A 12533-nucleotide genomic window follows, 5' to 3' on the forward strand; every position below is an offset into this window, starting at 1 on the left:
CTCTGTCAAATAAATAATAAAAATAAAATCTTTAAAAAAAAAAAAAAGAAGGAACGACCCCAACAGCACGGCTGCGGTGGAACGGCGGCCTGGGAGGGGCGGGAAATGAACGCTTCCACGTTCTGGAAATCAGGGCCTCAAGACCGAAGACGACAGGCCTAGTGAGCCTGGTCAGGTGGGCCTCCGCCCAGGGGCTCAGGCTGGCACCGCTGAAACCACTTTCTGTGCGGCCAGGAATGAATGGAGCGGGGAGCGGGAGGAGCCGCACACCGCATCTCTAAGTCCAGTCTGCTGAGAGGGCCTGGCGCGCTAAGCACGCCCCTTGCCGGGACCGGGGCTGCCTCCAGGGCTGAGCAGCAGCAACGTGAACACGGAACGGAACATGGGAAGACAGCCCAGGAGCCACACCCGGGACCGTCGGAGCGACGAGACCGACTGTGAACTTTGAGTAAGACCGATCCGCGTGGATGGGAATGACCGAGAGCCAAGAGAAGTGCCTCCCTACAGCGGAAAGACAACGGACCGACAGGAGGGGAACGAGATGAGAAAGTCACTGGCTGACAAACGTTACAACAGCCTCAGACACGACGGAGACACTAAAACTAGCGGGGACCACTTCGGAGGGACAAGGATGCAGGCCCCATCCCCACTGAGCTGCTAACTGCCGTGGGACGGCCGGGCCTCGGCGGGGAGGAGCCCGGACAAGCTGCCCGCACCCCTCACAGCCAGCGCCGGCTGCGCCTTCCTGCTCAGCGCTCCGGAGCCCAGAACACCAACCAAAACCCGGCCACAAGGACCAGACACAACCACCGCGGGGTGGTCTGCAAAACAGCAGACCAGTGCTCTTTGATAAGTCAGTGTCATGAACACAGAGGCAAAATAAGAACATTCTAGATCAGAGATGAAAAGCAGACAAACCGCTAAAGGCAACAGCCATGGGGTTTCCTATCAGCGCAAGGGGCGTTCCCCGGAGGGTGTGGGAGAGCCGAACCCGACCCTGGATGAGGTCGCAGCACCGCCTCCGCGGCTCTCGACCTGGCCTCTGTGCCCAGGCCACAACGGCGTGTCCCCGCGTTTAGGAGATGCACGCTGACAGCGCTGGGAGCGAAGGGCATCGAGCCCGCCACCCAGTCTAAAAAGGTTCAGGAGAAAGTCCACGCGTGCACGTAGAAAGACACGGAGCAACGTAACACAACGTTAAGGTCTGGGAAATCTAGAAAACCCTTTGTACCATTTAACTTCTCTGAAAACTGAAACCAGAGCCAATCAAGAAGAGAGGAGGAAGCGCTAGCGGTCTGGCGCGCATCTTGGCCGGCGGGCGCCTGCTCCGGCCCCATTACCTGTGGCGGCCCCGGGCATGCTGGGGTAGGGGGTGCTGGCGGCGGCGGCCGGCTGGCTCATGTACACTGTGTGCATGGGGGAGCCCTCCACGGAGCCAGCAGGGCTGAAGGTGCCCGGGAAGCTTGTCGGACCCGAGGGCTGGTACAGCACACCCCCGGCCGCGGGCATGGCCTGGAGCTGGGGACAGAGAGAGAGGCGGTCAGAGCGGCCCTGGGCAGCAGCAGGAGCCCCCAGCTAGGGGCAGGGCAGCACGTGTCTGGGGGCCATGAGGGGGCAAAGTGGATGGGGGGGCGCTGCGTGCCTGGGCGTAGGGCAGGGAGAAGGCGGGCATCTGGGCGCGCATCTGGACGGTCTGCTTCTGCTGCTCCAGGCGCAGCTGCCGCTCCTGTTCCTGCTCCCGCAGCCGCTGCACGGCCAGCTGCCGCTGCACCTCCAGGTACTCCTGCGGGCCACGGGGCAGCCGTCAGCACGGTCCCCGAGCTGGGCCACCCCCCCGCCAGCGGGGCCGGACACCCCACCTGCTTTTTCTGCCGCATGATTTCCAGCTTCTGGGCCAGCTGGATCTGGCGCTGGCGCTCGGCCTCCTCGGCCGCCCGGCGAAGCTTCTCCCGGTGCTCCTCCCGCAGGGCACTCAGCGCCCCCCGGGCGTCGCGGATCTGCGCCAGCTTGTCCTGCAGCCCCTCGTAGTAGACTGCGGGGAGAGGGCCGCGCCGCGAGTGTGTGGCGCGGAAGGGGAGCGCCCACAGCCCAGCGCCTCACCCTCGCCCAGCCAAGTGCCGATGCGCGGGGCACCGCCGGCCTCTGGGGTCCCAAGGTCAGGGCCCGGCCGGGATTCTTCTTGGAGTGGACGGTGCTACGCTCGCCAGGCCGCCTCCCACCACTGGGACCTTCCGCGTTGCCCACGGCCCAGAGACGCGCTCTCAAGCTGCTGTCCCGGAGGGTTCCCGCCCGAGGACCCATCCCCACGGCCGCCACGAGCGGCTGGCACGGAACGCTCCCATGACCCCACGCCAATGGGGCCCCCTGGGAGGTGGCGACACCTACGCCGGCGCTCGTCCAGCTGGTTGAGCAGCTCCAGCAGCCGCGGGTGCATGCCGTTGATGGACTGGAAGAGGGACAGCACGGCTGAGTCGTTGGTGATGCTGCGGCCCCGCACGTGGTTGCTCTTCATGCGGTTGACAAAGGTGGTGACGGCATTCTGCAGGGCCTTCAGGAACTGAGCGTGGCTCTCCTCCGACTCCCCGTTCTGGTACTGCTGCTGGGGACACACGGCGGGCTCTCGCGGAGCTGCCCCCAACCCCAGGTGTGGGGGCCCCATCCCCCCAGGGGTGCTGCGAGAGGACCCCATTAGCACACACGCAAACACTGAGACCCAAGGAGGCTCAGTTCACACACGGGGGCGTGGCGCTGGCCGGGGCAGAGCTGGCTGCAGCTCCGGCAGCCTGGCTTGCAGCCCCTCTGCCCCTGCCCCGTGCAGGGCCTGCCTCCCTCGAAGAGACCCTGGTCCCTTAATCCAGGGACCAACGGAGCCCAGAAGCTCCAGGACAGAGCAAGGACTCAGTTGGGTAGTTCCGGGCTGCCCTAGAATATTCTGATCTCTTCTAGGCAGCAAGTGGCCCTGTTCTGGGTTCCATCGAGAGCTGTGGGTTGGAATGGCTTGCCCCTGAGAGGTCACTGTGGGCAGGGCTCAGCCGTGTCAGGAGAGGGTGCCCGTGTGGGGCCTGTGAGGGAGCCACAGCTTACCTCGCCAAAGGGGCCACTGGACGGAGCTACGGGCTGAGCATCTGTCTCCGGGAGGGGAGTCTGGAAGAAGGCAGAGGAGGTGAGGGGTCCGTTGGCCAGTCGCAGGGCACCCCCTACCCAGCCCAGGACTGTGGGCCCGGAGTGCCGAGCGCCACCCACCTCCAGTGCGCTGGCAGGGACAGCGTGGCCCTCCGCAGGCGGGGCGGCCGGCTCCGTCAGGGGCGCGGGCGCGGACGGCGTCGGGCTCTTGCGGGCCTCCTCCTGCTTCTTCTCCCAGTAGTTCCGGTTGAGGTACCGGGCGAGCTGTGCACACAACGAGTGTCACCCCCAAGGGCCGGGGATGGCAGGGGAGGGCCCTGCACGTGGGGACGCCCTCACCTCAGGGTCGATGTCCTCAGCCAGCGGCGCCGATGAGGTCTGGGGAGACACAGGCCAGAGCAGCCGTGACCCACGGGCTCCAACACATTCCCAGCTCCTCCCAGGCTGTTGCTTGGGAGGCTGGGATGCCACCGTGGTGACAGCAGACCCCAGGCAGCGGCCGGTCCGTCTGAGGGGCCCCCAGGGGCTCTGTGACTGAACAAGGCGCAGGGCAGTAACCCCCCCAGCCTTCCCAGCAGCGACAGCGCCGGTCCCGACGGTGGACCGCACAGCTGTTTGTGCGCCCTCCGACCTGGCCCCACCCAGACCCCCACCGAGCTTGCCCTGGCTTCCTGACCCTTCCGTCCCGCCTGCCACCCACCCCTATTCAAAGAGGGAGGCCAGGCCAGAAAGAGGCAGGCCACCTCCGACCCCAGCGTGTGCCGCTTCCTCTCACGCTGGGGAGGTCCTCCGACTCCCCAGTGTCCTCCTCCCCCACAGGGAACCCCTGACCAGGAGCGCAGAGCTGGTGAGGGCCAGGCTGGACCACGACCCTCCTTGGCTTGATCAGACCATCCTTTCTGGGGCAGCCCGCCGCCCCCTCGCACGAGAAGTGTGGCCCGGCATGCGGGTGCTCACCACGGGCGACGAGTACAGGCTGCTGGCGGGGGGCGCCGACGAGGCCACGGGCGCTGGCTCGGCCTTGGGGTACGTGGCAGCGGCGTAAGCCGACTTCTGTCTCTGTGGGAGAGACAGGAAGGGTCCCCGTGCACATGGGCCAACCCCATTCTCCTCTGCCTTCCCCAAACACCCAGGGGCACCCCCCCCCCCCCCCCCCCCCCCCCGCCCCGCGTGGCTCACCATCCTCTCCTTCTCCTCGGCCTCCGACTGTGACAGCGCCAGCGCCAGCTGCAGCTCCTCCTCCTCCTGCAGCGCCGTCTCGTCCCGCTTGGGGGGCAGCTGGGGATACACGGGCTGGTGAGCGGGGCCCAGGAGCGAGGCACCCCCAGGGACCCACGGTCCGTACCTGGGACTGCTGGGACAGGGGGCTGGTCAGGTACTCGGGGGGCAGCTCCGTTGTGGACGAGGCCTTTCCTTCCGCCTTCCTGGAGGAGAGACGACACTGGGTGGCTGAGCAGCACTGCCCGGCCCCCAGCAGGCCCGCAGAGCGAGGACAGCAGGGCCACGGGCAACGCTCTGGGGAAAAACTGCCGCGTCAAACCAGCTGTGCCGCCGCTGGGACACAGGACCCCAGCCTAAGCCCCAGGCCCCTTTCCTGGAAATGAGGTTCAAACACAGGAAAGGAACTTCCCAAGACAGCAGCCTGCCTGCAGACACCAGCTAACCAAGGAAGGAGATCCCTGGGGGCACGGGCCCCCGGGACGGCTGCACGGAGATGAACAGCCTCGTTCTGGAATCACACAGGGAGTGTACACGAGACCCCAGACCCAAACCAAGGGGGGCACCACACCAGCCCAGGCCCTTGAGAGACGCACATGTCAGGACAAAGAGGCTGCAAGCAGACTGTGTCACAGGAGCGGAGCCGCCGCGACGGCCACCTGCTATGTGCTGGGGGCCCGGGTGGGCCTGACGGGGACAAAACTGGCACAGGACCTGACTGGGACCGGTCACTCTCAGAGCTTCAGAATGGACACGACACGCGGGACACCCGAGCAGATGGAGAAGGGAGACCGCGCCTTTAACCGAGGAACCTGGGAGGAGCCCATGCCCCGTGGGGTCGGCTTCCCGCGCCCGTATCTTTTCCCTGTTTGACGTCCGAGCTACTAAGCTACAAAGCAGACAAACTGACAGACAAACCCCAAATCAGGAAAAGCAACCTGGCCCGCGGGAGCACAGCCCGGCCCGTGGGAGCACAGCCGGCCCACGGGTGCACAGCCGGTCTGCGGGCACCGGGCAAGGACTCACTTGTTCAGCTGCTCGTAGCACGGCTCGCACACGCGCACCTCCTTCTCGATGCCAAACTTGGGGATGGTGGAGTACTTGGATGAGCACTTGCCGCAGAAGATCTGGCCGCACGCCCGGCAGTGGTGCTGTGACATGGGGCGGGTGAGGGTGCGGCCTGGGGCTGGGCCGCTGACCTCTGGCACCCTCCCCGTCCACTGCTGCCCGCCACACGGGGTGTCAGCCGGGCCTCCCAGGGTGGGCAGAGGAGAGAGACTACCCAGACCCTAGGGAAATGGCACGTTTCCAGGCTCTCAACTGCAGCCACCGTTTGGGGGAAAAGAAGTCAAATTAAAAAGAAAATTTCGTAAGAATCATGCACAAATTAGGCCGGGAGGGAAGAGGCTTTGCTGACGTGGCCCAGGGAGTCTGCTCAGACGCCTGCCTCGGCCTTCGCCATCACGGCCAGTGCCTCAGGAGGGCGGAGATCGGCCGCGGGAGGCCCGGAGCACACGGGTGGGGAGCCGCGGGAGGCCCGGAGCACATACCCGAGCCTCCCGAAGCCCCAAGGCTGCAGCACTCCTGTCCCCTGGGGGACAGAGCTGTGTCCAGGCTTCACTGGGCAGCACAGACCATCGGACTCGGGGCCCCTGGTGGCCCCGCTCCCCACAGAGCTAGGGGCTGGATCTGCTCCACGCCCCACGGGGTCAAGCCAAGAGGAAAAGGACCCCAAGTAGCTCCAGTGGCCTCGCAGGGACAGTGGGGGCCGTGGAGTCGGCCCTGGGGTGGGCGCACTCACCTTGCGGGTCACCACCCCGAACTGCACTCGACAGCGGTGGCACTCCTCGGCGTCCACCCAGTCAGGGGCCTGGGTGGGGAGGACAGGCAGACTCAGGATCGCACGGGCCCCCGGCCCGGCCAAGACCCCACTGTGGGCTCAGGGGCTGAGGGCCCAGTCTGCGAGGCCGGAGCCCACCCTAAACGGGCGCTCCTCTGTACAGGCGTGAGCGCGGACTCCCTGCGGCTGGGGGGCAGTATCCGCCCGAGCCACACGAGCCCGACCGGCCAGCTGCGATCCAAAGGGAGCCCACGGAGGCGCGGCTGCCCCGCCCACGCGAGTCGTTTCTCAGACAAAATGGCAGCTCACCCACGGACCTTCCCCCGCACAAGCTGGGACCCCGGGACCTCACTTCTGCTTCCTTAAAGCAGCCGGATTCCTGGGGTGCCCGGCTGGCTTACATGGAAGAGTGCGGGGCTCTCGAGCTCAGAGTCACGACTTTGAGCCCCACGCAGGGTGCAGGGATTACTTAGAATAAAGAGAGAGAGAGACAGCCAATTCCTCGATACCCAGCGCCCGGAACTCACTCTCTCTGCAGCAAACATAGCATCACTCTCCTTGAACTCTGGGAAGACGTGTCCTGGAGAGAGAAGACCGTGGTCACCGCCAGTGCCACCCTGGTACGTGAGGCCCTGACAGCCTCAGCTGTCCTTGCCTGGTCTGCCCCAAGACCTTCAGGAGCCAGGTCCTAGCTCTGGGCACCCACCTCCCCAAGCAGACCTACAAGAGGAAGCCCGGGACGCCTGGGTGGCTCAGTTGGTTAAGCAGCTGCCTTCGGCTCAGGTCATGATCCCAGCGTCCTGGGATCGAGTCCCACATCGGGCTCCTAGCTCAGCGGGGAGCCTGCTTCTCCCTCTGCCTCTGCCTGCCATTCTGTCTGCCTGTGCTCGCTCTCTCCCCCTCTCTCTCTCTGATAAATAAATAAAATAAAATTTAAAAAAAAAAAAAAAAAAGAGGAAGCCCAGAGCCCCTGGGCAGCAAGTGCAGTGACCCAGCACCAGGCAAGGGAGCCCGGCTGTGTGACCCTGCCCCAGGGCTTGGGGCCTGGCCTCACTCCCACCACATCGAGGCCTCACAGATCTTCCCTGAACCTCCTGTCCCTCTCCCGGCCCCACACCTCAGCTCCCTGTACCTTTCAGGACTCTTAAAATAGACGCCCCAGGTTTTTATGGAGCCACAGACCCCTCAAGGACGCCATAAAGTTTTGGGCTGTCTCCCCAGAAAAGCGAACGCGAGCATTCCCCCACCACCGCGTGCCCGGGATTCAGGGCCTGAGACCAGCTCACAGACGCGGACAGGACCCTCATCACAGTCTCCACGGGGTCCTACTCGCTCGTAGCCACCGAACGCTAGCCCTGCTCCGTGCCTTATCTCAGGGCCTGCGCACACGTGGGGGCCGCCCTAGTCCCAACTCACTGCCCCGTGCGAGCACTGTCCACGGCCTTCCTTGTCGCGCCCCTCTCTCCAGGACTTCTCCCACTCCTCGTGCTGAGTCAGCCCCCAAAGGCCAGGGTCCCCGGCTCCACTTCCTTCCTAGGACCCAACGCGCGGGAAGTAGCTCCTCGGCTCAATCTACTCGCTTGGCTGTGATCCGCCACAGGCCCTTGCCCTGCCCCGACCAGGCGTGAGGTCAGGACACGTAGGGGCTCCGGAGCCCAGAGCACGCTGCCACCGCCACCGGTCACACACTGTGGTGCTGTCCCCCTGCCCTGGGCAGGGCGCACACAGCCTTCCTCGGCTCTGCCTGGGGCAAAGCAGCCCCTCAGCTCATCCGAGGTGGCGTGCCGAGCCTGGGACCCACAGACCTCGCCCCACACACCTTCCACCTTCATGATCTGGTACGTGTCCTGGACCACCTTGTACTTGGGCTCGTTCCGGAAGGCGTGCGCCCAGGCCTGGATCAAGTACAGAATCTTGTTCCGCACGTTTACTTCCGCCTGCCGCTGCCCGGGAAAAGAGAGAAAGAAGCACAGTGACGACGGTGGAGGGAGACGTGAGCACCAGCGACGTCTGTGTGACAAGTGGCAGGAAGACTGCGCCACTCTGAGCGTGCGGGGAGGCAGAGGCGGGGCCGGTGCCCCGCAGGGGACACTGGGGCCAGGCATGGACCCACTCCCCAGGCCCAGCCCTCCGCCATGAAGCCCCGTCCCCAAGGACACACTCATCACAGCGGTGTGCCCACTCAGGGCCTGACTCTTCCTTAATGCCCTGGGCAAAGCTGGGGAGTCCCCGAAGACTGGCTCCCCAGGCCCACTACCCTGTAACCACCTGCTTCTTCCTCTCCTGCCCCCAGGAGCTTGGCTGTTAGAGGCCCGAGTCTGAAAACCGGTGTGGCTCCCGCAAACCCCAGGCTCCACCAGGCAGCGCCCACCAGCCCCGCGCTGAGGGAGCAGATGTGAAGCCGGCCGCCTCTCCTCTGCTCGTGGCCAGCCTGGGGGGTGGGGGGCGGGCACCCCAGGAGCTGCCCCACGCGCAGAGCCACCACTTCCGCCAGCTGAGCACACCATCGGTCACGTTCCTAGAGCTCTCTGGGAGACACTCAGGAACGTGGCAGCAGAAAGCCGCTCCTGGGATGCCAACCACGTGCACCCACTAGGTTTCCAGTGATCCCCTGTAATCTGCATCCGTCAGTAGGTCCGTTTCCTACTGGGTCCCTCCCTTTCTCCACGGGGGCACTAATGGGCTCAGATCACTTGCACCACGTGCAGGACACGACCTTGGAACATGAGAAGTGCAGGGTCTGACCCTTCTGCTCTTTCTGCCACAGCAAGGACTGGCTAGGTCACTAGTTGGGGCCCAGCTCAGGTCCCACATGGGCTCTCGGCCACATGAGGCACGGGCACCCACACGGGCCAGGAAGCTGAGGCCCTGCCCACTAACGGTAGGAGAGACAGTGTCCGGGGCTACGCTCTTTGGCCACTGCCCCAGTCACCTCACCCCTGTGGGATGGACGCACCCCTTATTGCCTGCTCTGCATCACACAACCCGCCAGTGTCACCACCCACATCACAATCCCTGCAGGTGGGCAGCTGTGGCCTGTGGGGCCCTGGGCGGTGGCCTGTGTGCATTCTCTTCCACAGCTCTGGAGACCCGTCCCTCCCCTACAAATGGAGGGTGTGAGACCCACTCCCAAGGTGTCCCTGCTGTGCCGCGTCCCCCAGCCTCCCCGTATAGACATGTCGGACACGCACACCTCCCTGCCTGGAAGCTGGGTGGGACTCCCCCAGGCACCATTTGGGGCTCCCCCCAGGCCTCTGCCCGCACAGCGCGCTCACAGCCGCTCACACACACACACACACACACACAGAGCTCCTTCCCCTCCTCCTCCACCACCCAGTGAGGCTCAGAGCCCTGCCGCTGGGAAGATGCCCCTGATTCCCCCCCAGGAAGAGTGGGGTCTCCCCTGCGTCCCTGTGTGCTTCCAGTAAAGCCCCAACGTCATCAAGCTGGGGTTCCCCAGGTGCGGGGACCACCAACGCTCGCCTTCCTGTCCCCGGTTCTGCCTGGCCCTGTGGCTGCTCCAGGTGCTGGCCAAGCCCCAGAGGCACGGGCGCGGCCTCGGGTACGCGGGCTCCCCAGCGCCGCCAGGGCCCACCTTCAGCAGCTCCTTCAGCTCCTCCATCGTCTGCTTGTTGGCCACCTCGTCGTGGACCGTCTGGCCGCAGTTCTTCACCACAGACTCCATGACCTGGGGGACCCGAGGGAGGACAGGCTTGAGCCACCGCGTGGGCCAGGGACAGCTGCCTTGGACAGGTCCACCTCCCGAGGAGAAGACAGGCCCCTTGGGCAACCAAGCCCACCAGAAGAGTCCCTGTGGCAGCTCCGAGTCAGGCAGTAAGTGACGCTACACATGCTCCTTCTGACTCTGTTTCGTACCCCCAGGGGCAGAGATGAGAATCCATCTTAGTGCCCTAAGTCTGCCAGGTTCAGGTGGGGTGGGCAAGGCACTGCCCTCCGTCAGGGCCGCTCTGACCTGCCCTCACGCCCCAGGCAGGCGGGTGAGGCCCCAGGGTCAAGCGGTCCCTGCCCTCTGGAGACTGGGGTGGCGACTCTGGAGGGGGCCAGCATGCGGGGGTCAAGTTACCTCCAGAGCGTACAAGGCCACGTGAGGATTCTTGTCGTTGACTTTCTTTTTGATGGAACTCACGGCATATTTGGCTCTGAAAGAAAAGGGGGTTGGTAAAAGAGAAGAAAAGAAAAGCCCCTTAGAAGCTGAGTTGAAAAACCTCCATCCTCTAATCTTCCAAATCCCCAAGCAAACGTTAAACACCTGCAGGCCGTACAGAGAAAACCCTTCCCTTGTCCCCAGATCCCCAAAACCCCAGCATGGAGACCGCGCGATTCTCCGCCCAAGGCCTAGCGTCCTCGACATCCATCGCGGCAGGACGCGGCGGGATCGCGGGGCGTCTGCGCGTACCAAGGGAGCCGGGAGCGCCATGCTGCCGCCCCTCCTGCTTCTGAGCAGGCACAGACCCTCCTCACTTACTGTGTGTCCCCCTGGCGGATGAGGTCACAGATCTGCAGGATGGACTCCCAGTCGGTCTCCAGCAGAAGCTGGCTGGTGGCTTTGTCTATGGCAAAATCACACCGTTACCGGGGCTTATCCTCTCTGACTCCCTGGCCGGCCCCACCGCTCAGCAACAGAGAGAAAGAACCGCCTGCTTCCCATTTAAAACATTTACACGGAATGGAAAACCACATGAAAATCCTCTTGATGCCCAACAGTCACGAGTGCTCTCCTTCCAAGAAACAAGGCAAACAGCTTAGGAAACGCCTCCAGCACGCCTGCTGCGCACCTGATCCAAACACGCCGGTGATCCCCGAGTTCCCACACCGCCTCCCGAGCACCGTCCTTTCTCCGCCGTCTTTACCCACAAACACAACGAAGCCGAGAACGGAGGTCACTGCCCCAAGTCACCCGGCTTGCCGGTCTGAGCCAGGCGGGCTTTCACACGACCCTCCGCCGCCTCAAGCCCCAGTCCCCCGTTTTCCCCACGTTGAACCTGCCCGATGAGATCGCAGCTGGGGCCAGGACGGAGCCAGGACTGACCTCCGGGAAGTATTCTTCAGCTAACACCTGTACGCTCTGCCCATCACAGCTGCCTCACGCGCACACCCGCTCTGCTGCCCCTGCCCTGCTGCTCTCCTCCCTGGACCCGGGGGATGGCTAATAAGGCGCGTGCACACCCAGCTCGGATCCCGTAGTGACTTCTGGACTGCGCTTTGGAGGGCTGAACCACCCCTCAGCCTGCACGTTCTCAGAACAAGAGAGGTGCCTCATCTGAGGTCTCCTCCACGGCCACGTCCAGGGAAAAAGGCAGGCTCCGGCCCACTGCGGGGCACCCCGGACACCCACTCCCAGAGAGCCCACCCAGTTTCACGTGCCGCCAAACATCTATTTCCTTTGGCTAAAACTGATGACCTCCAGGACGCTCAGAGAGGATGGGCCGTCCGCCCCTGGCAGGGCCTCCCCGGAGCCCGGCGGGGACAGACGGGGCTGGCCTGCCTCCCAGGGAAGCAGCGCTCTAAGAGCGCGGCAGGTCCCGGGAGGACACTACCGGCTCCACCCTGCGGAGCCCGGTGTTTGGGGCACCCTCGGTTCCCCTGCAACCTAGGATCTGGGGCGGGGGCCTATCGGACTCGGTCGCCCCTTTTCGTGACTCAGGACTCGTGGCCCGCTCAGTCGGATGCCCGAGGGCCGCGGGACCGATCATTTCCCCGGGGCCCTGACCGCCCCTGGCCCGGGAGCGGAGCCCCGAGCACAGTCGCCGCGAGCGCGCGCCCGGCCTCCTCCGCGGCCCCTCACACACTCGGGTCGCGGCCCGCGCCCAGCGCCCTGGACGGCCGGGTCCCCGCACCGCCGACGCGCCCACCCACAGCCCGGGGGCCCGGGTCGCTCGGCGGTCGTCCCCGGGCTCGGCTCCCGGGATGCTCGCCAGCCTCGAGGGGCGGAGGCCGCGTTACCTAGGAGACGCTCGAAGGTGCCGCTGCCGCGCCCCATGGCGACCCTGGACCCCGACCCGACGCCGCTGCGCTCTCCGCTGCGAACCGGCGCGCCCCCGACTTCCGCTTCCGCCTTTCCCTCGGGCGCGCGCACACGCGCGTCACCAGGGCGGGCCGCGAGCCTCGAGCCGCGAGGAGGCGGGCTTTTCTACTGGCCCCAGACGCAGTGCGCCGATTGGGCGCCGAGAACCAATGAACAGCTCGGACGTGAGGCCTAGCCAATGAGAGCGGACGGAGGGCGGGACTTGCGCCGAGCTACGGGGGCCGGCTGGGGTCGGCGGCCGTGATGTGTCTGCTGCTGGGGCCGTCGGGCGTCGGGAAGACGCTGTTGGTGAAGAGGCTGCTGACT

At 65.2% G+C, this 12533-nt stretch overlaps 2 protein-coding genes across 3 annotated transcripts in view; one reads left to right on the forward strand and one right to left on the reverse strand.

Annotated features, from left to right (window-relative positions):
• Positions 1–12260, reverse strand: part of HGS (hepatocyte growth factor-regulated tyrosine kinase substrate) — a 13953-nt gene extending 1693 nt beyond the window's left edge. Inside the window, exons 1-18 of one of the 2 annotated variants that reach the window (XM_059379803.1) lie at positions 12146–12260; positions 10668–10752; positions 10266–10341; positions 9777–9869; positions 8001–8124; positions 6709–6761; positions 6143–6211; positions 5368–5492; positions 4469–4547; positions 4303–4401; positions 4081–4182; positions 3463–3501; positions 3244–3387; positions 3085–3144; positions 2386–2596; positions 1860–2032; positions 1643–1783; positions 1341–1518 (exon numbers count right to left, since the gene is read on the reverse strand). In XM_059379803.1, the coding sequence (XP_059235786.1) occupies positions 1341–1518; positions 1643–1783; positions 1860–2032; positions 2386–2596; positions 3085–3144; positions 3244–3387; positions 3463–3501; positions 4081–4182; positions 4303–4401; positions 4469–4547; positions 5368–5492; positions 6143–6211; positions 6709–6761; positions 8001–8124; positions 9777–9869; positions 10266–10341; positions 10668–10752; positions 12146–12182 (1888 nt within the window). In that variant the 5' untranslated portion in view covers positions 12183–12260. Of the gene's footprint in view, positions 1–1340; positions 1519–1642; positions 1784–1859; positions 2033–2385; positions 2600–3084; positions 3145–3243; positions 3388–3462; positions 3502–4080; positions 4183–4302; positions 4402–4468; positions 4548–5367; positions 5493–6142; positions 6212–6708; positions 6762–8000; positions 8125–9776; positions 9870–10265; positions 10342–10667; positions 10753–12145 lie in introns of both variants that reach the window. The other variant, XM_059379802.1, reaches the window with a different exon arrangement.
• Positions 12261–12436: 176 nt separating this feature from the next.
• The window catches only part of ARL16 (ADP ribosylation factor like GTPase 16), a 2554-nt gene continuing 2457 nt past the window's right edge, over positions 12437–12533 (forward strand). Inside the window, exon 1 of the mRNA XM_059379811.1 lies at positions 12437–12526. Within this exon, the coding sequence (XP_059235794.1) occupies positions 12471–12526 (56 nt within the window). The 5' untranslated portion in view covers positions 12437–12470. The remainder of the gene's footprint in view (positions 12527–12533) is intronic.

The sequence above is a fragment of the Mustela nigripes genome, chromosome 16, assembly GCF_022355385.1.
Source record: "Mustela nigripes isolate SB6536 chromosome 16, MUSNIG.SB6536, whole genome shotgun sequence".
NCBI classification, from domain to species: Eukaryota; Metazoa; Chordata; class Mammalia; order Carnivora; family Mustelidae; genus Mustela; species Mustela nigripes.